The sequence below is a fragment of the Phoxinus phoxinus genome (assembly GCF_949152265.1).
Source record: "Phoxinus phoxinus genome assembly, chromosome: 1".
Classification (NCBI taxonomy): domain Eukaryota; kingdom Metazoa; phylum Chordata; class Actinopteri; order Cypriniformes; family Leuciscidae; genus Phoxinus; species Phoxinus phoxinus.
Window position 1 is genome coordinate 49,632,151 of NC_136876.1, and position 21,826 is coordinate 49,653,976.

Genomic DNA, 21,826 nt, shown 5'->3' on the forward strand with positions numbered 1-21,826 from the left:
AACATTTCAACTCGGCACTGATTGGGTTGTTGCGATTAGTTGGCGCTGTTATTGCATCCCTCACAAGATCCACAACAATCAGTATTCCCTCACGGTTAAGGCGGTGTCTTTGTAATAACTCTGTGTCATTGAGTGTCTCCAACACACTGTGTCGCGCGGCGATTTTAAGATCCTCTGTGAATAGGTCTTAGTGAGTTAGGAGTCCTCTCGACTTCTTTTAAGCTGTCCCAGACTTAGGTGCTACTTTTAGGGCTAAAATGCTTCGTGAATTACTCTTAGTGAAAAAAATTAGGAGTCCTAAAGTTAGGAGTGACACGCCCATTATTTTTAGGAGTTGCTCCTAAATTCGCCTGTTAGGAGCTACTTTTAGCCTTAAAATTCTTTGTGAATACGGCCCCAGATCATTTATGCTGAACATGTTTCTAAAAAACATTCGACTTATATGTTTTACAGATCAATAAACTAATATCATCAAGAAACAAAAAAAAGTACTTGAGTATCATTAACCTGCGATAAGGAATCATAATCTGAATATTTTAACAATAAGTGTCAGAAAATAATTTAACAAAACAAAATCTCCAGCTGACGATGATGATAATGATCTAGATTATGACTAGATTCCAGAGTTTGCGAAATTTGGACTATAAGAGGATTTTTTAGGCTGAAACCATACTGACATTTATAAAATCAAATCAAATCACAATAAGACATTGTAACAATAAACAAAATGGAAAAACAGCAGAGCACACATTAAACAGAAAGAGATTTCCTCAGTCATGTCAGGACCATAAACTCCTGATTGAGTATTGTAATAATAACATGAATCTGTCAGCTTTAAAAATTATATATTCACTTACATTTTTACTATTGATAAATTGAAAAAAATATTTCCTTTAGTGTATTTTTTAAGTGTCATTCAGTCCCTGCATTCTGCAGTATCGCACGTCATCACGTTCAGTTGAGTTTGGGGCGGAGCTTGTTTTTAGCAGGACTCACCTGACCAGAATCATGACGAAACCGAAAGCACAGTAAATCAGGTGTGCCATTATAGACGCCATTTCAGAAGATTCAAAAACAGAAATGTCTTCACAGCTCACGGTAAGTTCATTAAAACGTTTCAAAGCTGTATTAAAACGGATCATTCATTACCTCTAAACATGTTTGTCGAACTCAAACACGGCCACAGTTTGATCAAACACGAGTTGCTCGTTGCTCGTTGCTTTCCTGATAATCACGGAAGCGCTAACACTCATTTATTGGTTAAAAATAGTAGGCTGCTAATCATAATATTTTTTCAGGCAGTATGGATTAGAGTGCATTAAGGACTGTGACATTTAGTATCAGAGTCAGACCTAGGACAGTCTTACACACTTGATCATATCTTAGGATATTGGGACATAACTTTACATTCGTGATATTTCACGTCAACTGTAACACTCATTAAATGGCCGACAATGGTTAAACTTTCACTTAATTTGTTAACAGGAGAATTTTAGTTTTGAAATGGGTGATTGACTTATAGATTATTCAAATAATTAAATAGTTGTATAGCCTATTGTATTGTAATGCTCAGTGACGCAAGGACGACTGGGGAAAGGAAGTGTAACGTTATAGTCGCAGGATAATCAACAACACATTAATAACATCATATTTTTAATGCGAGACGAAAAAACGTATTGTGAAACACCTGCAAGAGTTCATCAGCAGTGTCATCAAAGTGAAGATTAATCCAGTTTAAACGAGGCTGCTGTGTTTGAAAGTGTGCCTGATCTCATAAAAATGCGTCTCTGTAGCACGCATTGGGTCTCATTCATGAAACACGAGCAGAACGAATTCTTGTGTAAATCGTGTGTAAAGTGGTTCTGGCGTAAATTTTCGGATTCATTAAAATGTTCGTATTTTCCAAATGTTAGTTGGTACGAAAGAAATCTACACCTGCTCCCAACCACGTGTAAATAGTGCGTTTAACTTCCGAACGTTTTGCTCATTAATAAGGCTGCATTTTAATTCACCTTAATCGGGGACATATTTACACAGCATTTTGAAAAAATAGCTATTATATTAATTACATATGTTTTTTCTTTTTACTTTTATTATAAGAGCCAGTAATAGCATCTGCAAACGGAACACTTTAATCACATAATTAATTGCTTTCAATAGGGCTCGGCTATATTTTTTCGAAGTGAACTAATTCGTTTTTTGCAGTCGAGCTTCATGTCGAACCATTTTCTCTTCACTTCTGGGACTGTTCGATTAACAGATGAAACTCCAGTAACTGCGTCTGTAATATCTGCCAAGCTTGCTTTTTTTAGGACCTGATACGCCACTATGTACGCTTGAAATAACAGGCGCTGTAGGCTTTTAGTGCATGCGCGCGTCGGCGGGTGTAACGTTATTGCGCTCAGAAAAGCGCCCGTTAGAACAGCTCATCAGCAGCGAATGACATGTTTAACCGGCAAGGCTTTAAAGCACATGCAAATAATTAATTTTTATAAACTACAGTGTCCCGTTCCTCTGCATTTCATGTGAATATACGTCGCGCTGTACAGTATGTTGAGACGGAGGCGCCAGAACTGCAAACTGATAGAATGCACGATCCTACGATATTTATTCAAAAACAGATCGTGGAGACATTTTAATCATAATATTTGACATAATATTTGACGGTGCCCAGGGCCCCTTAGATGTCCTGGGCCCCTGGGCAATTGCCCAATGGTTAATCCGGCCCTGTTATGTGGCGTTTTGAATGAACTTCTGATAATAAAATATTATCTGATAATGAGAAATTTTTATTTTTCATTCGCTTTTAAGAAGACATGTTGAAATCCTTTGTTTGGTGTCATAGTATGATGCCCATATATAGTTGTCAGTCGGATTTAATGGGCGGGATTTATGGTAATTGAGAATGAGCGTGAACGCGCGTCCCATTTACGACAGATTGGAATTCATAACACACACACACACGTTTCACTATCACATCTGACGTTTACGAAGTATTTGTGAATCAGGAGAAGAATTTTCGGGAAGGTCTCTTTACGCGCAGATCACTCACATATTTACTCGTATATTTACGAATGTTTCATGAATGAGGCCCATTGTGTTTATCGTGCATAAAACAGTTGTGTTTTATATGATACACAGTTCGCGTGCATTTGATACGCACTTCATTGACTGTAAAACCCACGCACACCACTAATCCGAACCAAACGTATAATACACACGCACACACCACTACTAAACATAACCCAACTAACCCATGCGCACGAAAAAACTAATTTTCGCGTATACATTGCACGATAAACGCACTGCGTGCTATAGAGCATTTGGTGTGATCGGGTTGGCCTACATGTCGCTGTACAAACACCTATTAATTGAAGAAAAACTGTAAATGCTGCGTTAAAGTGAATAATTTAAATGCCATTTAATTCAAATGTGTCGAAATTGAGTTGTTTAGTACATGTTTTCTATGTCCACATACAGGTCTGAAATCAAGTTTCTCATCAAGGAGGAAGAGAAGGAGCAAACTGTATGTAAAAGGAGTGTGTATGAGGAGAGGAGGAGAACCGAACCTGTAAAATGAGTGTGTGTGAGGAGAGAGAGGAGGAGGCGTCTGTTCACACTCAAAGAGCAGCATCTCCAGTATCCAGCTGTGTGTCCATGAAGAGTAACATCTCCATGATGGATCCCCCTAAACTCAGTGATGGACCTGCTGTGACCTTTGACCCTGTGTGAGTATCATAAAGTTCAGGGCCGGTCTGGACTCTGTTTGCGCCCTGGACGAGATATTATTTTTTCATCGCCCCCAAAACTACAACACTGTCAATAACACAGTATGCACACAAACACGTGTGCGTATGGTTGCACAAATAGTTATTAAAAATAATGGGTAAAAAGGCTAAATAAAATATGTATCCAAATTGAACATATCTATAGATCAAGGGTAGCCAACGTCGGTCCTGGAGAGCCACAGTCCAGGATATCATTACGCTGCTGCACCCATGGTACGGCCGCACAGTTCCTTGATTCTTACGCCGGAATGAGAGTAGTTCCTAGCCATATAGGCTTGGAAAATCGCAACTTTTGATTTTCCATCGATCTTAGTACACGGTTTAACTACAGAAGAGTCAAGTTTTAAATAGGAAATATATTGAAACTCGTTGGTCATTTTGAAAGAAATGCTACTGGACTCATCAGAATCAATGATCTATGCTAAGCTATGCTAAAAGTTGTACCGTCAGACCCGGAGTCCGGCTGAATGGATTCGAAAACAGTAAAACTCAACTGTTTAACTCTGGGGGAGTTGTAAAATTAGCCTATTTCCAAAAAAAGTGGAGTATCCCTTTAAGGTTTCTATAAAGCTACAGACTGGTGACTTTTTATCAGGGTTGGAGCAAAACTCTGCAGGACTGACGTTGGCCAACCCTGCTATAGATGATAGTCTTGGAATCCTATTCTTAAACAGACTGGAAAATCACATATCTAAACGTAAATGGTTGCCGCACTTAATGTACTACATTTTTTATTTTTTTTATTCTATTAATATAAAGCCTGTGCCTGGGCACCCTAAAACTGAAAAAGCGGTTAATCCAACCAAGTTGACTTTCAAATTTGTCCCAAACTATCAATATGCTCTGGGAGTTTTAGGCGCAGTAGCCAATATGGCCGCTAGGTGACATTCAAACTCCATTTGGTGAATTAAAAACTCATGAACGCTTTTGACCACTGGCCTCTTTTAATAGAAGACACATAGGATTTTATTTCTGAAGTGAAAGAAAGCAACAATAAAAGTAAAAATAGAACAAAGTTATAGTAGCTTAAATTAAGATACTTTTTGTGAAGAAAACTTCTACACTGGACTTGCACTAAATGTAAATAAAATGAAAAAGTTTCCACTAGTGGATTCCAGTTAAGATATTCTAAAGTAGCTCCTCAAAATATTAAATAAACATCAATGACTGACACCAATATTAGTTATGATTCTTCTATATGGTTTTTTATGCTCTTCTTCTTTGCTTCACTTCACCAGTGGTCTGTGAGTTCATTGACTAATGTAAAAAAGTTGACATAAATAAATAAACTGTCTAAAGCATCAATGTTGAAAGTCAACTGATTAATCCACTTAACAATACGTTGACTGATTCCCTATTAATAAGTTTAGAGTTTACCAATTATTACAATTACCAAAAATGTATTCACCTCTTGATTGAAAAATCATCACAACATTTATTTCCATCAGGATAAATACTCACTAGGACTTCTTTTTTTTTACTATTTTCTGTTTATTTTGATAAATAAATTAAATGCAATTTTGTCATTAAAATATAGCCTATTCATTTTAAAAACACTATTACATTTTAAAAACTAAAGATTCTGCAAGCTTTGAAAGAAATCCCATAAAATATATTTTACTGTAGTAACAATATTTTTGATCATTAATTAATTGAAATAATAATTACCAATCTTCACATAATATTCAGAAAAACTGTTGCTTAAATTACCTTAAACAAAAGCGAAAATCATTTAAAAGACCTTTTATCTCAAAATATAATCAATAATTGTAGCGATTCTCAACAGCGAATTAAATCAATAACATTTTAAAACCATGAAATATTAGATTACTTTAGCACAGAATCAACTTTGCGCTGCGGTCCGTGGTAATGTCAAGAATCCGCCAAATTTCCATGTGAATTGTAGATGTTTAGGAAAGTGCTGCAGCAAATTCTTGTGCCATCTAGTGGTTTAAAGGATAATAAAATCAAATACAGCTTTTACCTGCCCTGGTGTACCCTACTTGTTTTACTACCCTACAAAACTAATACAAATACTGCTCTATAAATTACAGAAGTATTGACTGGGTTAATTTAATGGAACAGACAAATCTGCATAGAAACGTTTTGAAATATTTCTGTTTATTTCTCATTATCAACAACAGGAAGAAAAAGAGAGCAGCTTCTCCAGTATCCAACTGTTTGACCATGAAGGCCACAAAATTCAGTGATGGAGCAGTGACCTTTGACCCTGTGTGAGTATCATCATCTAGACACAAGAGCACAGAATGCACAAATGTTCATATGGCTAAAGTTTTTTAACAAGTATAACAAGGAACAAGTGGCAACAACAAAAAAAGATGAATGGCGACTGTAGAACGCAAAAGCCGAATCCCTGACATTTTGGGCGATCTCAAAATCCCGGACAGACTCACAGAGACTCACTAGTAGCCTAGCCTTGTTGTTTAACTGCGCTCTCTTACCGATAATAATAATAATAAATAGAATTTGTATAGCGCTTCTCTCAAACTCAAAGTCGCTTTACAGGGCAGGTAAAAAAAAGAAAAGAAAAAAAGATAGAATTAGATAGAAATAGGAGGGGCGTGGGGCTACGGATAGGCAGAGGTGAAGACATGGGTCTTGAGGCGGGACTGGAAGATAGTGAGAGACTCCGAGTCCGAGGTGTGGATCTCATGGGGGAGGGAGTTCCAGAGCCTGGGAGCAGCCCTGGAAAAGGCTCTGTCCCCAAAACTGCGGAGCTTGGATTTGTGGATGCAGAGGAGACCGGCTGAGGTGGATCTGAGGGACCGTGAGGATTGCTAGGGGGAGAGGAGGTCAGTGAGGTATGAGGGAGCCAGGTGGTGGATGGCTTTGTAGGTAAGGACCAGGATTTTGTATGTGATCCGGTGGGAAATGGGAAGCCAGTGTAGTTGTTTTAGGACTGGAGTGATGTGGTGCCAGGATTTGGAGCGGGTGATGAGTCGGGCGGCTGCATTCTGGACCAGTTGGAGTCTTTTTATGTAAGTTGAGCTGATAACAAGGAGTAGTGAGTTGCAGTAGTCCAGTCGTGAGGAGATGAAGGCGTGAATGAGTCTTTCAGCAGTAGGGGGTGTGGGTGAGGGTCTGATTTTGCCGACGTTGCAGAGGTGAAAGAAGGAGGTTTTAATGACATGACGGATGTGGGGCTCAAGGGACAGGGTTGAATCAAAAATAACGCCGAGGTTGCGGGCCTGGGGAGATGGGGAGACAATGGTGAGAGTGGGGTTTTTGGTATTTCTTAGTGTGGATTTGGAGCCTATGAGGAGGAATTCTGTTTTATTGCAGTTGAGTTTGAGGAAGTTGTGTTGCATCCAGGTTTTAATAGCTGACAGACAGGAGTTGATGTGGGGGAGGGGAGGATTGTAGGGGGATTTGGTGCTGAGATGGATCTGGGTGTCATCGGCATAACAGTGGAAGTTCAGGTTGAAGTGGCGGAGTATCTGACCAAGGGGGAGGATGTAGATGAAGAGGAGGGGGCTGGGTACGGAGCCTTGGGGAACGCCTTGGGTGACTGTGGCTGTGGCAGAGGTGTGATTATGAAGAGAGATAAAGTGGGATCTGTTGGAAAGGTAGGAACGGAGCCAGCTGAGTGCAGTACCTTCGATTCCAAGGTCTTTGATTCTGGTGAGCAGGATGTTATGGCTCACGGTATCGAAGGCAGAACTCAGGTCGAGAAGAATAAGGATGTTAAGGGAACCGGTGTCAGTGGAGGTGAGGAGGTCGTTGAGGACTTTGAGGAGAGCGGTTTCTGTGCTGTGGAGGGGACGAAAACCAGATTGGAGGGGTTCAAATTGGTTATTGGCATGAAGATGGGTTTGTAATTGTGAGGCGACTATATGTTCCAGGGTTTTAGACAGAAAGGGGAGGTTGGATATTGGGCGGTAGTTGTTGAGGGAAGAGGGATCCAGACCAGGTTTTTTAAGGATTGGTGTGACAGTGGCAGTTTTGAAAGCAGAGGGGACAGTTCCAAGGGACAGTGAGGAGTTAAATAGGTTAGTGAGGTAGGGGCAAATAACTTGCCTTTCCAGATTAAATGTCTGTTCTTGGTCTTGGATTTTGAGAAATACATTTCTAAATAAATGCGACTTATAGTCCGACTTATGCGACTTATGTTTTTGTCCTCTTCATGACACATTTTTTGACTGATGTGACTTATACTCCGGAGCGATTTATAGTCCAGATAATACGGTAAACTGATCAAGGAAATCTGTGATCGGTATATGTAGGGAGGCCAACCAGTTGGAGTGGAAAAGGAAAATGACGTGCTGTACAAAAAGTTGATGCAAAATCCAAAAATGGTGTTTTATTGGAAGGTGCTAAAATATTTACAGTGCAGGAGAAACAAAAATAAATAAAAACTGTACAAAAAGGAAAGAAAACAGCAACAATGTGCTAATTTTGGCTAAACCAAATGGCCCAAGTTCGCAACACTGCTCAGTACGAGATTTATCTGCTCAGTATGAGTCCACAATCAGAACTGGTATCCTTCCAGACAGCAAGCCTATTTATAGGCTGAAGCCCCACCTATAGGGCATACCAACTACAGGTACAAACTAAAACATTTGTAACAATCAAATTAAATAATATAAACACCCAACACAACACTTCCAAACAGCTAAAACAACAACCATTAACAGAGAAAGAGTTTCACAACACATTCATTGGCAAAACAATTGTTTCTAAATCCTACCCCCCCTCTGACATCACACCAAAATGGTATCTTCCACAGGAAGTGATGTGGCGGTTGCTTTAAAAGACAGTTTAACCTGGATTATGGGTTTGGTTGTACAGAGTGTGAACCGGGAAGTTTAACTGCAGTAAGGTTTGTGGGAAATATGTGGAAAAATAAAGGTAATTATCATATGAATTATTGTGTTTTCTGGCATTCTGTTATTATAGACAAATAATGACAAACTTTAAGAAAAACTATAAAGAGTTGAAACTATAACAAAACACAGCAGTAACAAACTTTAGACTGAACAAAACAAAAACTCCATAACACCTTCCTGATGTGTACACAGATGTTGATATTGCCGGCAATGCACAGTATCAGTGAAATGGGTGTATGTATGTAAGTCCAAGTTTATAAAGTCACCAGGTTAACCTGTGACAGTATAAAATATGTGATTTTTCTATTTCTAAAAGAAAAGGTGGCAGCTTATTTAGACATAAAATCTCTGACTTTTCAAATGCTGCACTTGTGACAAAGTGCATTGATAAAGACATGAGAAGAGCCATAGGCATCAAGACAAAAATAAATCAACAAAAAAAAAATCCTTATTAATTTGTGAATATTTTAAATGTTTAATTAAGGGGCAAAAAGTAGGCTAATAAACAAAAATTCGTCAATTTTTTTTTTTTTTTGCGCAGCATTTGGTGTAGCCTACAGTTCAAATTAAAATTTTGGTGTTCAACTTTGCCTTTTAAAAATACAACAACCGTTTTCGTTTTGTAATTACGGGTTAAAAATGGTTTTGTTCTCTCTGTTTTGTCATTTAGTAGCCTAAACTTTATAGATTTCAACCATATTATTCCTTCTTGAGTCTTTTTTAAAAAGAACTTAGATTAATGTATGAATTGAATAGTGATTGTGTGACCTATGATGAGGGAACAACCAGTGATACCCTTGGTAGTACCATCAAATGATAGCCTATAGCGATGTCATCAGGATACACATACACCGGTAGGCAGTGGCCCACCTTACCAGGTGACAACGTCGTGGTCCACCAGAATTTATAGTTTACCCACCTCTTTTTTTACCACTACACCTCTGCTTCCATAGTATCTTTTTTTCCTACTATGGAAGTCGACCCCATTGACTGTCTGGTCACCGACATTTTGCAAAATATCATCTTTTGTCATATCTCGCATATCTTGTTTTCCAACTTTTTTGCTTGGGGTTGAGCTTCGAGGTAATAGTGGTGTTAAACATAAATACAAAACTAACAAACAGACACTGGACAAGAGGACTTTATACATATAGACAAAGACAAACATAGAGTCAAGACACAAATACTCATACAAAGAAAGGCACATGTCTTATCAGAGATTGAAAGGAGGGAAGGACGGAGAGAGAGAAAGCGAGAGGAGGAGACAGGCCGCTAATCAAGAGAGTATGAGCACAGAATTTATTTTTTTATTTATTTTTTTTTTTTTTGCTGGGCTAATACATTTTGTACATTTTCAGAGGTGTGGGAGAGAATTATTCAGAAAAGCCATGGTGTTTTTTTTTTGGCTTCGGAATAATTGTCCATTTATATAGAGTTTATCAACTGCTAATACTGCATGTATGTTGTTTTTCCGATTTTCTTTTAATATGGGATGGAGAACTTTTCTTCGTTCGTTTATTTCTCGTGGGTATTGATCATTCATTCCAAAATGAGTGTCCTTGAGTAGTTTTTCTTTGCTTTTAACCAGTTCCTTTTGTTGATAATGTTCAAATTTTACAATGATGGGACAAGTTTTGTCCTGCTGTTGTTTGCCGAGACGATGAACTCGATGGAAGGTTATATTTTGAACGACGTCAGCGGGTAATTTGAGTTGAGAGTGCATGAAGTTTTGAATCTGTAACTCTAGGTTATCGGGTGATGTTTCTGGAATGCCTGAGAAGATGAGGTTATCGCGCATCGAGCGTGTTTGGATGTCTAGAATTGTTTCTTTCATCTGTTTGTTTTCTGCGGTGATATTTTGCATTTGCTGGGTGAGTGTTGTTATTGACGTTTGAAGCTCTTGATTTGATTGTTGTAGTGTTTTGATTTGATTGTGAGCAAATTCAAGGCTTTTCCGCATATCTTTTAACTCCTCGTGAATTGTGACCAGTATGTCCATTTTCTTATTGATGCTAGCCAGCACACTAACCTCAACTTCGGTGGTGCGCAGGTCATCTGTGACGGTGCGGAGTCTCTCTTTCTTCTTTTGGAATCTGGTTTGAGTGCCTCGCTATTATCTGGTTTGAGTGCGTCGGTATTATCCATGGTTGGATGAATGTAGTGATAGTCGTCGATAAAGATCTCAAAGTCCGTTAAATCATCCAGTGTACAGTTGAATTGTGGAACGTATATGGTAATTGATGCAATGTTAATTTGTTTTAATCCAAAAGAAAAAATAAGTTTTACATCTCAAAGTGTTAAACTCGTCCTGTGGAGTTTGTCAACAACTGTGCGCCGCCATGTTCGATCTCACCTCACCTCTGCTCGAGTCTCGCGATACTCACACAGTCATCACTGTCTGCCTCCATCTTTGCTCCATCTTTTGATTATAAGTTTTGTTTAGAAAACCTTGAATCCATGTAAGACACAATATCGTTAGACATAATCCATGTCATTAGAATGAAAGAATACATGTCATTAGACACAACATGCACACATTTGAAGGCCAATGTTTTTTTTTGCGGTGATGACGTTGACAAACTCAGATCCGCGGTCGGCAACACGTGACCGCGGTATTGCGGTAACGCGGTAACCGTCCCAGCCCTACTAGTTATATATTGTTCATATTTGTTCCCCTGGTTCAGTTTTGTCAGTTTATTATATTGTGTTAAGGGGCTTGTTTATTTTTTTGTGATATCTGGCAACCCTTCAGTGGAGCTTTAATGAAGAGAGGGAAGAAGAGACGAAGAGAGAAGTGAAGGAGAAGAGAGAAAAATAAGAAAAAAGAGGAGAGGGAAGAAAAGAGAAAAGTGAAGAGAGAAGAGAAGTAAAGAAGAGAGAAGATAAGACCAGAAAAGAAGAGAACCAAGAGAAGTGAAGAAGAGAAGACCAGAGAAGAGAACAGAAAGAAAAGAGAGAAGAGAAGTGAAGACGAGAAAAAAAAGAGAAGAGGAGAGAAGAGAAGAAAAGAAGAAGAGGAGGAAGAAGAGATATGGAGAGAAGAGGAGAGGAGCGAAAAAGAGCAGCTGCGGTTCTCTTACGAGAGGTCTCTCATACTGCGTCAATTCTGACGCTGTGGGAAAATATAAATTTTCTCGAGATACTGAAGCCAAAAATTATCCTTAATTTTGAAATAATGTAACACGCGTTGCAACAGCATGCAGACATAGGCGAGATAGCTCGCGCGCCCATTGGCTGCCCTGCGGCAAGTGCAACAGCCTATCGTAGGAGGCCTTCCGTGACGTCAGATCCAATGAGGGTGCTTTGCGCCCACTGCGTCACGTCCCACGCAAACAGACGTGGCTTAGGCCTATAAAAAGGCACGAAAGGCTGATATAGACTGATTTTTTTTAGCTCTTCAGCGAAGCTCTCGCATCGCTGGATCCTGAGAGGAAGAAGCCGCACCGTTGAAAAAGCACTCTGCGAGACGAGCCTTTTCCCCTGAAGCCGCTGGTCGACAACTCGCCGCCTTCAGTCGCCGTTCCTGCTACGCTATCCGGCGTACTATATCCTTTACTCTCTGCTAGTGTGTTTGTGTGTGTGCTCGCCGCCGTGACTCACATTTCTGTTCACTAAAAGAGCGAGCGTCTTTTTTAAGATGTCTCACGTATGTGGCCCATCTCAGCGATGGGGAGTATTCTGCAGTAAACAAGCCTGTACCACAGCCCGTTTGCCTGCACACAAATGCCGTTTTTTCGGCAACCCAGATAAATCTCAAAAAGAGTGTGTTTTCTTGTATTCCGGCCACAGCCGATGGTGTTGCGTGTGTAATAAAAATGCCCAGTGCCCATTTCTACACACAAGCACATCCCGCCACACTACAGCACTACAGGGCTCGCGCACACTCACACTCTGCTCAAACTGTTGAGCAGGGGGGCCATAGAGCCTTTATCTCAGACTCAGAGCGAAGGGGTTTGTACAGCAGATATTTTCTGGTACAGAAAAAAGACGGCAGCTTAGGCAGCTGAACAAAGCGCTTTCAAAACGCCGGTTCAGAATGCTCACAACCAGCAAAATCCTCGCGTAAAGAGCCAAGGGGACTGGTTTATGTCAATATATCTGAAGGACACATATTTCCAAATACAAATAGCGTCACGTCACAGGCGATTTTTGAGATTCGCCTTCGAGGCCCAGGCATATCAATACAGTTCTTCCATTCGGCCTGTCCCTAGCACCACGTACATTTACTATGTGGATGGACACAGTGCTGGCACCCCTGAAACTTCGGGGTATGAGAGTTCTGAATTATTTGGACGATTGGCTGATAGCCCAATCGCACTCAGAACTCGTGGGACACAGGACCATTTTACTCGAACATCTTGAGAAATTAGGTCTCAAAGTCAACTGGGTGAAAAGTTTGCTGTCTCCCAGTCAGAAAATATATTTTCTGGGCACAGAACTTGACTCGCTGTCTATGACAGCACAACTGTCGCCACAGCGCAGACTGAATATTCAGCGCATGACGAAATCCTTCCGCTGCGGCTCTATAGTCCCACTCAGAAGGTTTCAGAAAATGCTGGGTCTCATGGCCTCAGCATCATCAGTACTCCAGCTGGGTCTGCTTCGCATGCGCCCACTGCAGTTCTGGTTAAAAGCGCGAGTGCCACGGCACACGTGGACTTCGGGTCGTTGTCGCCTCAGGGTCAATCAGGAGTGCGTTTCGGCTCTGCAACCCTGGGAGGTGACCGACTGGTACCAGTCAGGAGTAAACCTGGGGACTTCCTCGAGTGTGAAGGTGGTGTCTACGGACGCCTCCACCTCGGAATGGGGAGCGCTGCTCAAGAGCAGACCGTTCTTCAGTCAATGGTCAGATCGGGACAAACTCCCGCACATAAACTGCCTGGAAATGTTGGCGGTCGACTTTGCGCTAAGGTGCTTCTGCGTTCTGTGTTCTCTGGCTGGTGCTCAGCTCGAGGCTTGTCACCCCTAAAATGTGGGGTAACGGAGGTTCTCTCCTTCCTTCAAGAGCTACTGGATAAGGGCAGAACCCCATCCACGCTCAAAGTTTATGTGGCGGCTATAGCAGCGTTCGCTAATCCGATGCTCGGTCAGTCACTCGGAAGGAACGATTTGATTATCCGCTTCCTGAAAGGAGCTAGGAGACTGAACCCTCCCAGGCCTCCATTTGTCCCCATCTGGAACCTTTCTACGGTTTTGGAAGCCAGGAAAGGTGCCCCATTTGAGCCGATAGTCAATCAGCATTAAGCACTTGTCTTTCAAGACAGTGTTCCTGTTGGCTCTCGCTTCAGTGAAGCGAAGCTCTCTGTGAGCGCGTCATGCATGGAGTTTGGGCCTAAAGACTCAAAGGTAATACTCAAACCGAGGCAAGTCCCTCAACACTCCGTTCGGGGCTCAGGTGATCTCCCTATCGGCCTTGCCGGCCTCTGATGAGGAGACGAATGCAAGCTTCCTTTGCCCGGTCAGGGCATTAAGGACTTGCGTGTCTCGCTCGGCTGTCTTCAGACAGACGGAGCAGCTTTTTGTTTCGTTTTTCAGGCGGACCACTGGTCTGGCTGCGTCGAAACAGAGTCTATCCAGATGGATAGTTGATGCCATAGCGCTGGCCTACACTTCCAAGGGCCTCCAGTGCCCGTTGGGTGTCAGAGCGCACTCCACAAGAGGCGTTGCCTCGTCGTGGGCTTGGTATAGTGGAATCTCCCTGCAAGGATATCTGTACGGCGGCAGGCTGGGCCTCCCCGTCTACATTTATAAGGTTTTATAACCTAGAGCAGGGATAGGCAACTCCGGTCCTGGAGGGCCACTGTCCTGCAGAGTTTAGCTTCAGCCCTGATAACAACTCACCTGCCTGTATCTATTCTAGTAATCCTGAAAACATTGATTGCCTAGTTCAGGTGTGTTTAATTGGGGTTGGAGCTAAACTCTGCAGGACAGTGGCCCTCCAGGACCGGAGTTGCCTATCCCTGACCTAGAGGTTCCCGCCTTGCAGGCTAAGCTGCTCTCGGTCTAAACAAACGCAAAGTACTGTCTGCCCTTATGCTATCGGCTCAGATTACTGTGACTGCGCGGGCATTGCTCGCTGACCGATTATATGTATCTAGGGCAATGGGTAAGACCCGTTTGTGTGTCAGTCCAGGCCGAGTTTTCGCCCTGACTCTACTGTCATAGTCGTTCCTTTTTAGGACGATAATGATAAGAGAATGATGCTGTTCTAGCCCATGGGACTTTGGTGTTGGATCTCTGCATGCACGGCGTTTTACACTGTGTTCCCACAGCGTCAGTACAGACGCAGTACGAGAGACCTCTCATAAGAGAAAGTACTCTGTTACTTACGTAACCTCGGTTCTCTCTAGAAGAGGGAACGAGTACTGCATTTCTGAGCCGTGCCTGCTACACGCTCTGGTTTGCTTCGGCGATGAAAAACCAGTCTATACCAGCCAATAAATTAATCTTTTCCCGCAGCGTTAGAATTGACGCAGTACTCGTTCCCTCTTCTAGAGAGAACCGAGGTTACGTTAGTAACGGAGTACGTTTCTGCACTTATTTAATAATGTAGTGTAAATGATTCACATTTATAAGCGTATTATTATTTTACTTTATTATTTTACTGTTATTTTAGAAAAACACAATATTCTGTTTCTCAATATTTACTGATTTATTCTCAGATACAGGATATGATCATTCACTTTACAAGCAGCTGTTGTTCGTTACCATGGCAATCGCAGGTGTTGTTCATTACCATGGCAACCGCATGTGGTGTTCGTTACCATGGCAACCGCTTGAGCTTATAATAATTATACATTATTTAAAGTTATTTTATGTTTATATGTGAGGCAATGTGTAAAGCGCTTTGGTGGCCATTCGGTCTATGAAAGCGCAATATAAAGGCAGTCCATTTACCATTTGTTAAAATATTGATATACTGTAGGAATTAATTTGTCCCTCGATGCAAGCCAATTTCGTGTGTGTGTGTGTGTGTGTGTGTTTTCTAGTGTGGATCACGGTTCAGAAGTTAAAGAGTTCATGATGACATCAAGACTACAAAGATGTAAGTCCTCAAACACAGTTCTAGTGTGTGTTGTTGTAAATGTTGCTGTTGTAATGTGTGTTCTTGTGTTCAGATGCCGTTGATCTCACACTGGATCCAAACACAGCAAACACTGATCTCGCTCTGTCTGAGGAGAACAGAAAGGTGACGTGTGTGTCAGAGAGTCAGTCGTATCCTGATCATCCAGAGAGATTTGAGTGTTTTCCTCAGACTCTCTCCACACAGAACTTGACTGGACGCTGTTACTGGGAGTGTGAATGGAGTGGACATGATGTTGATATCTCAGTGTCATATAAAGGAATCGAGAGGAAAGGAATGAGTGATGACTGTGAGTTTGGATGGAATGAGAAGTCCTGGAGTCTGTTCTGCTCTGATCACACACTCACTGTCCTGCACAATAGTAAGTCCACTGCTGTTTCTGCTGGTCCAGGATCCTGTAAGAGAGCAGGAGTGTTTGTGGACGTGTCGGCCGGCACTCTGTCCTTCTACAGCGTCTCTGACACACACACACTCACACACTTACACACATTCACACACACATTCACTGAACCCCTCTGTGCTGGATTTGGTGTTTATAATGTTAACTCTTCAGTGTCTCTGTGTCACATTAAACAACACACACACACTGACTGACAACACACTATGTAAAAAAAATGACAAAGAAAATGTGATTTACCAGAATTATTTAATTAGAAGTGTATGACACACACTCACACATGATAAACGTTTGTCACCCTGAGTTTCCCTGCTTTTACACGTTTGCCTTTTAAAGGAGAACTCCGGCACAAAATGAACCTTTGGTCTAATTACACATTGTTACCTAGTCAACCGTTATCTGAGATTTGTTTTCATGATTATCGAATGTAAATAGTTTTATCTCTAAAAACAGTTTAGCCTATAACGCTAGTATATTGGGCATAGAGTAATGACAAATACAAATCGCTTGTTAATACCACTAACAAGGCTCAAAATAGCCCCACACTAACGGTAGCATAATGAGGGTCCCTACCTTCAAACCGAAGCATTGAGAACTTTGTCATTGTCCAGACAGTTTAATAAGAAGATATTTTATACATAGTCAACTTCGCGTATACAGGCAGAAGCCATCTTTGAAAAACAGTCTCTACCAGTCGATCTACGAACACCGATCCAAGTGCGCTGGTGAGATGTGAACGAGCTATAAGTTGTGATAAGGTGAGCGCGAACAGTAGGCTACGTGTACATATGTGTACATATCCTTCCGGAAACAAAGGACCATATGAGATTCTACACAGTTCAGCGCACTTGGATCGGCGTTCGTAGATCGACTGGTAGAGACTGTTTTTCAAATCATACTTTCGAGTCACAGAGTTGTCACAGAGTCAAAGAAAAAACACTTTATTTCAGTGTGTAATTATATATTTAAGTGCTGAGTAATATTAAGTACATGTTCCTACTATAGGGTTATGGGTAATTTATAGTTATTACTACAGTAAATACATGTAACGTGTAACAATGACACTGTACAATAGTGTTACCAAAAAAACCTGTAAAAAACAAAACATGCATCAAGTTTTTAGAAATGTTCGCAGTATTCGTGTTTGTTTCATATGGTTTTAAAAAACGTTTATATTATGTTCTACAAGTTTAAAAACTGTAATGTGATTTGCGTAAAAAGAATATAGTACGTCTTTAAACACTCATATATGTGAGACTACATCTGAATTATGTAAAAAAAATGCTATTATAATTTTAAATCAGAATAACAAATAAATAAATGCTCATGTTTATTTTTTTCCAGGTCAGTTTATTTAAAATTAGATCTGGAGACTCGCTCTCTCTCTCTTTTTTTTTTTTTTTTTTTTTTACACATCATGCACAAACAAAGAAACAGAGCTACACTGTCTTGTATGGAAGTAAAATAATGCCAAATGTTTTTGAAATAAAAAAGCCTGTTGAATTGCACTACTTGAAAAAAATATGCTTTGCATTAACCATGCTTGCATTTTAATGCATTGTATTTTTAGGGCTTGCATTTTTATGGGCTGAAATTCAATATGGTTGTATATTTAAGCTGTGAATATTTCAATTCAAAACATTTCAAACACATTTTCATTAATAAAAATTCAATAATCCATATTCACCTTTCATATTTCACTTCCAAAATATTCAAACTGTTTAAAAATACAACCTATAATATTCAACAGGCAATGTTTCGGTCCATTTTATTTCGCTTTATAAATTCTCTTCCACAAATTCAGTGGTTTAAATTCGACAGTAAATTCAACATTGACATCCAGGAACTGCAGGAAAAGCAGTAGATTACCGAGCATAATCTCCATCTGCTGTTAATCAACCTCACCAGCAGGGGGTGCAAGCAAGTAGTCTTGTAGAAACACAGAAATATAAAAAATCTGCATATTTCTCTCAACAGTGGTGGCAATAATTTTAAAAAAATTATTCATACTGCAGTGCATGCAGGGAGTTTTATACTATCCTGGAACCCAGCATGCATTGCGACAAACGTTTGATCATCACCATTGTTGAGATTCATACGCTGATGTCTGTAGTCAAACAGGACCTCAAAATGTTTTAATGCCCTATATTATTTCAATATCCTTCAGAATAACTGATTACAGAAATATTGCTGGATTTTATGTAATAGATTAACAGACGTGATAAATTTTAAATACCCGTAAATTGAAAGTTTACACTCAGGAAGAGAACAGTTAATCAGACATGTCCAGGATGATTATGGCATCATCACAACAGCCAAAATCACCTGATCAACTGTTTCTTTTCTTTTTTCTTGCCATAACAAATGTGTTTTATAAACGCACAGTTAAAGCAGCCAGAGAGAAACTAATGCTGTAAAGTCAAGAGTCCAACTGACTACAAACTTTATTATTTAAAAAAAAATCAACAACTAAATATCTGCTAATTCTCAACAAGAACAGTTGTACATGTATGAAATAAATAATGTTAAACTGGTTTCACACTCAGTGTTGATGGAAGTTAGTTGTAGTTCTTGTTTCTCTTTTTCCTGTTCTTATCAGGTGTTCATCAGTGTCTCAATTCACTCATTTCTTTTCATTCACTCTGTCAAGTGGACTATATTAGTGAACTAATGTAGGGAATAGTGAATGAGGGTATAGGGTGTGATTGGGAACACAGCCTCTGAGTGTTGATTTTGAGCACTGTTAATTCACAGTATATTCCTGTAGGTATATTCCTGTATATTACTGTTTTAATGGAAAATGGTATGATATTGTCAGAATTTGGCCTTTTTTTACAGCAAGGGTTAACAGTGTACACTTCAGTTGACACTGAAAAGTAAGACTGAATGCTTCTTGACTAACTTCCAGTTGAGCATATTAGATCTTAACACAATGTCTGTGTTTAAGCAACTGGCCCATGGTTGAGAAGCACTGGATTAACCTCAGGTTGCTGCATGAGGATTTTCAGGTATAATATCGGCTCAATGACAAGATACTTATGAATATGAACATGAACAACTATCACATTCAACATATACACTCATTGCATGTGTAAAGATTGTTTTACATCTGGTATGTTTAAATTCACTGAACACCACAGTAAACACACACTGATCATGTATAAGCCACAAACATTTGAAACACTAAAATAAAAATTCCTGGAGTGTCAGAGAAAAAAAATATATATATTTTTTACACATTTAGGGTAAATATTGCTTATTGCATAGTGCAACCAAAAATGAAGAATCAAAACTGGACACACACCTCTTTGTTCATCATTCATCATCTTTGTGCATTCATCAGAACAACTCATGTCTTCACTCTCCTCTTTAATAAACATATTTCAATATTATGTCACTCAGATTAATGTTTTATTATTTTATAATAATAATAAAAAAACGAATCCTGAATCCTATTCATCAGCCCTGTTGCTTTTAAATACTTTTAGTGTTTTTCCCACTGGCATAGCGACATGAATTATGCAGTAAACTGGTTGAATCTTCATCAGAGTCGTGATACACCGAGCTCATGATCATTTACACATCAGAGATTCAGGCCTTCTGTGATCCAGCTGTGTTATCCAGATCATTTGTGAACATGTTTCTAGAAAACATTCGGCTGGTACGTTTGAGAAATCTATAAACTAATATCATCAAGGAACAAAAATAGCCTAAATCACTCACTGCTCTTAGTTTAACAAATAAATTGAGTATCACTAACCTGATAAGAAATTAGAATCTGAACATTTTAACAATGTAGCAAGTGGCAGAAAATAAAGTAACAACATGAAAACTACAGCTGATGATGAGGATTGTGATGATGATGATGAGGATTGTGATGATGATGGTGATGATTGTGTGACCTGATCCTCAGCTGACCCCCTCACCTAAGCCGCTCCCTGCCCAATGCTAGGCTAACTGCTAACAACTGTAGTCTGCTTTTGTTGTCACTGAGAGAAAAGCTTCTGGATGAATTACTTCATGGATAATTAAATAATATCTGGATGCATTCATATGGTAAAAGGTCTGTGATTTTAATAGAATCATGTTGCAAAACAGACCAACTGGAGTGTAATGTTCAATAAAGACGGAGGACCGCAAACTGCTCGTCTATATATTTATATAACATATCAGAAAGAAGAATATGAGTCAAAATAACATTGTAGATATCTCGAATGTATATAATGACTTGTCATAACATTGTAGATATCTCGATTGTAATTACTAGTCATAATCACATTGTAGATATCTTAATTTCAATTAAAATAGAAAAAATAGAAAGCTGGAATTGGAATTTTGACTAGTGCAGCCAGGGGTATTTAATGCTAAGCCGGCTTGCCATAGTGGCCTGCAGTTCAGCGTCATCGCGGTCAGGTCAGTTTGGGGCGGAGCTTTTTAGCCGAACGCATTTAATGAAACCGAAAGCACAGCAGTCGTGACAGATGCCTGTAGAAGTCATTTCAGAAGATTCAAAAACAGAAATGTCTTCAGAGGTTACGGTAAGTTCGTTAAAACGTTTCTAATCTGTAGTATTTCTTTAGTATTATTTTAAATACATGCTGTATACTTGGAAAATACATGTCATTTAACCTGTCTTTGGCATGAGGTCACAATGAAAAACTGCCAAACAAAGTGTTTAAAAACGCAACAAGCAACACATTCAAAAATATAAACATTTAAATCGAAAAGCAGAGATCTGTCATATATCAATCATATATTGAATTATATGTTCCAAGTAGTGTCCTATCAATATATATATATATATATATATATATATATATATATATATATATATATATATATATATATATATATAAAATAGTAAAGGGATCTTTAGAGTAAGATGACCATGATTGCCTGATTTATGCAGAATTATATGAAAAAATATATATATTATATATATATATTTTTCATATAATTCTGCATAAATAGGCAATCATGGTCATCTTACTCTGAAGATCCCTTTCCTATTTTATTGTGGATCTCACAGACACATGGTCCTGAAAGTTTTATGTAGTTTTTTTGGTTAGCCTACACTTTATTTTGATAGTCCACTTCAGACATTCTAACTATAGCCTACGTCATTTTTTAACTATATGTCAACTAACTCTCATTAGAGTATTAGTAGACTGTAGTAGACTGGTAGGTTTAGGTTATGGTTAGGGTTCGGAGAATGAGTTGACATGTATAGCTGCAGAGTTACTTATAGTTAGTAAAATGTCTAAAGTGTGTACTATCAAAATTAAGTGTTACCGTTTTTTTATTTTATACAAACAATGTTGAAGTCTCTGCAGTCACAGCTCCGTCATCCTGGTGTAATAGTTTCTGTAAATAGTTGTGGGATAAATCTTGCCTTTTTTTTTTTTTTTTTGCATACGGGGAATTGTTCTAATGATGTTTCATTTTGTTTTACACAATATATATATATATATTCCCAAATTTAATTTACTTCAGTTGTGAATTGTCCACACACAGGTCTGAAATCAAGTCTCACAACATGGAGGAAGAGAAGAAGCAAACTTCCCGTGAAATGAGTGTGTGTGAGGAGAGAGAGGAGGAGGTGGATCTCCCCCCTAATCTCAGTGATGGACGTGCTGTGACCTCTGACCCTGTGTGAGTATGGTCAGCAAAACTGCTGAACTATCTACTATAGTGAAACTTGGATGTGAAA

At 39.4% G+C, this 21,826-nt stretch overlaps 2 protein-coding genes across 5 annotated transcripts in view; both read left to right on the forward strand.

Annotated features, from left to right (window-relative positions):
- The first annotated feature begins 1,008 nt into the window (after positions 1-1,008).
- On the forward strand, positions 1,009-19,328 carry LOC307003707 (stonustoxin subunit beta-like). 2 transcript variants are annotated; one of them, XR_013798790.1, is made up of 6 exons: positions 1,013-1,098; positions 3,481-3,728; positions 5,933-6,022; positions 15,625-15,680; positions 15,754-17,567; positions 18,045-19,328. XR_013798790.1 is itself a non-coding variant. In XM_079622436.1 (5 exons), exons 2-5 carry the CDS (start codon positions 3,577-3,579, stop codon positions 16,311-16,313), a joined length of 858 nt encoding a protein of 285 aa, XP_079478562.1. In that variant the 5' UTR covers positions 1,009-1,098; positions 3,481-3,576; the 3' UTR covers positions 16,314-17,801. The 2 variants fall into 2 exon arrangements, 1 of the variants encoding a protein (XP_079478562.1); XM_079622436.1 differs by lacking the exon at positions 18,045-19,328 and having other exon boundaries at positions 1,009-1,098; positions 15,754-17,801.
- LOC307003584 (NACHT, LRR and PYD domains-containing protein 3-like) overlaps positions 18,986-21,826 on the forward strand; it is a 32,781-nt gene continuing 29,940 nt past the window's right edge. The window contains exons 1-2 of one of the 3 annotated variants that reach the window (XM_079622222.1): positions 18,986-19,124; positions 21,631-21,768. In XM_079622222.1, the coding sequence (XP_079478348.1) occupies positions 19,111-19,124; positions 21,631-21,768 (152 nt within the window). In that variant the 5' untranslated portion in view covers positions 18,986-19,110. Of the gene's footprint in view, positions 19,125-20,552; positions 20,655-21,630; positions 21,769-21,826 lie in introns of those variants that run through there. The other 2 variants (XM_079622223.1, XM_079622224.1) reach the window with 2 other exon arrangements.

Excerpts from the sequence above, each read along its gene's own strand:
- LOC307003707 (XM_079622436.1), top strand. The coding sequence starts at position 3,577 with ATGAGTGTGTGTGAGGAGAGAGAGGAGGAGGCGTCTGTTCACACTCAA. Across the intron at positions 3,729-5,932 it reads GCTGTGACCTTTGACCCTGT|GAAGAAAAAGAGAGCAGCTT; the intron begins GTGAGTATCATA and ends TATCAACAACAG. Across the intron at positions 6,023-15,624 it reads GCAGTGACCTTTGACCCTGT|TGTGGATCACGGTTCAGAAG; the intron begins GTGAGTATCATC and ends TGTGTTTTCTAG.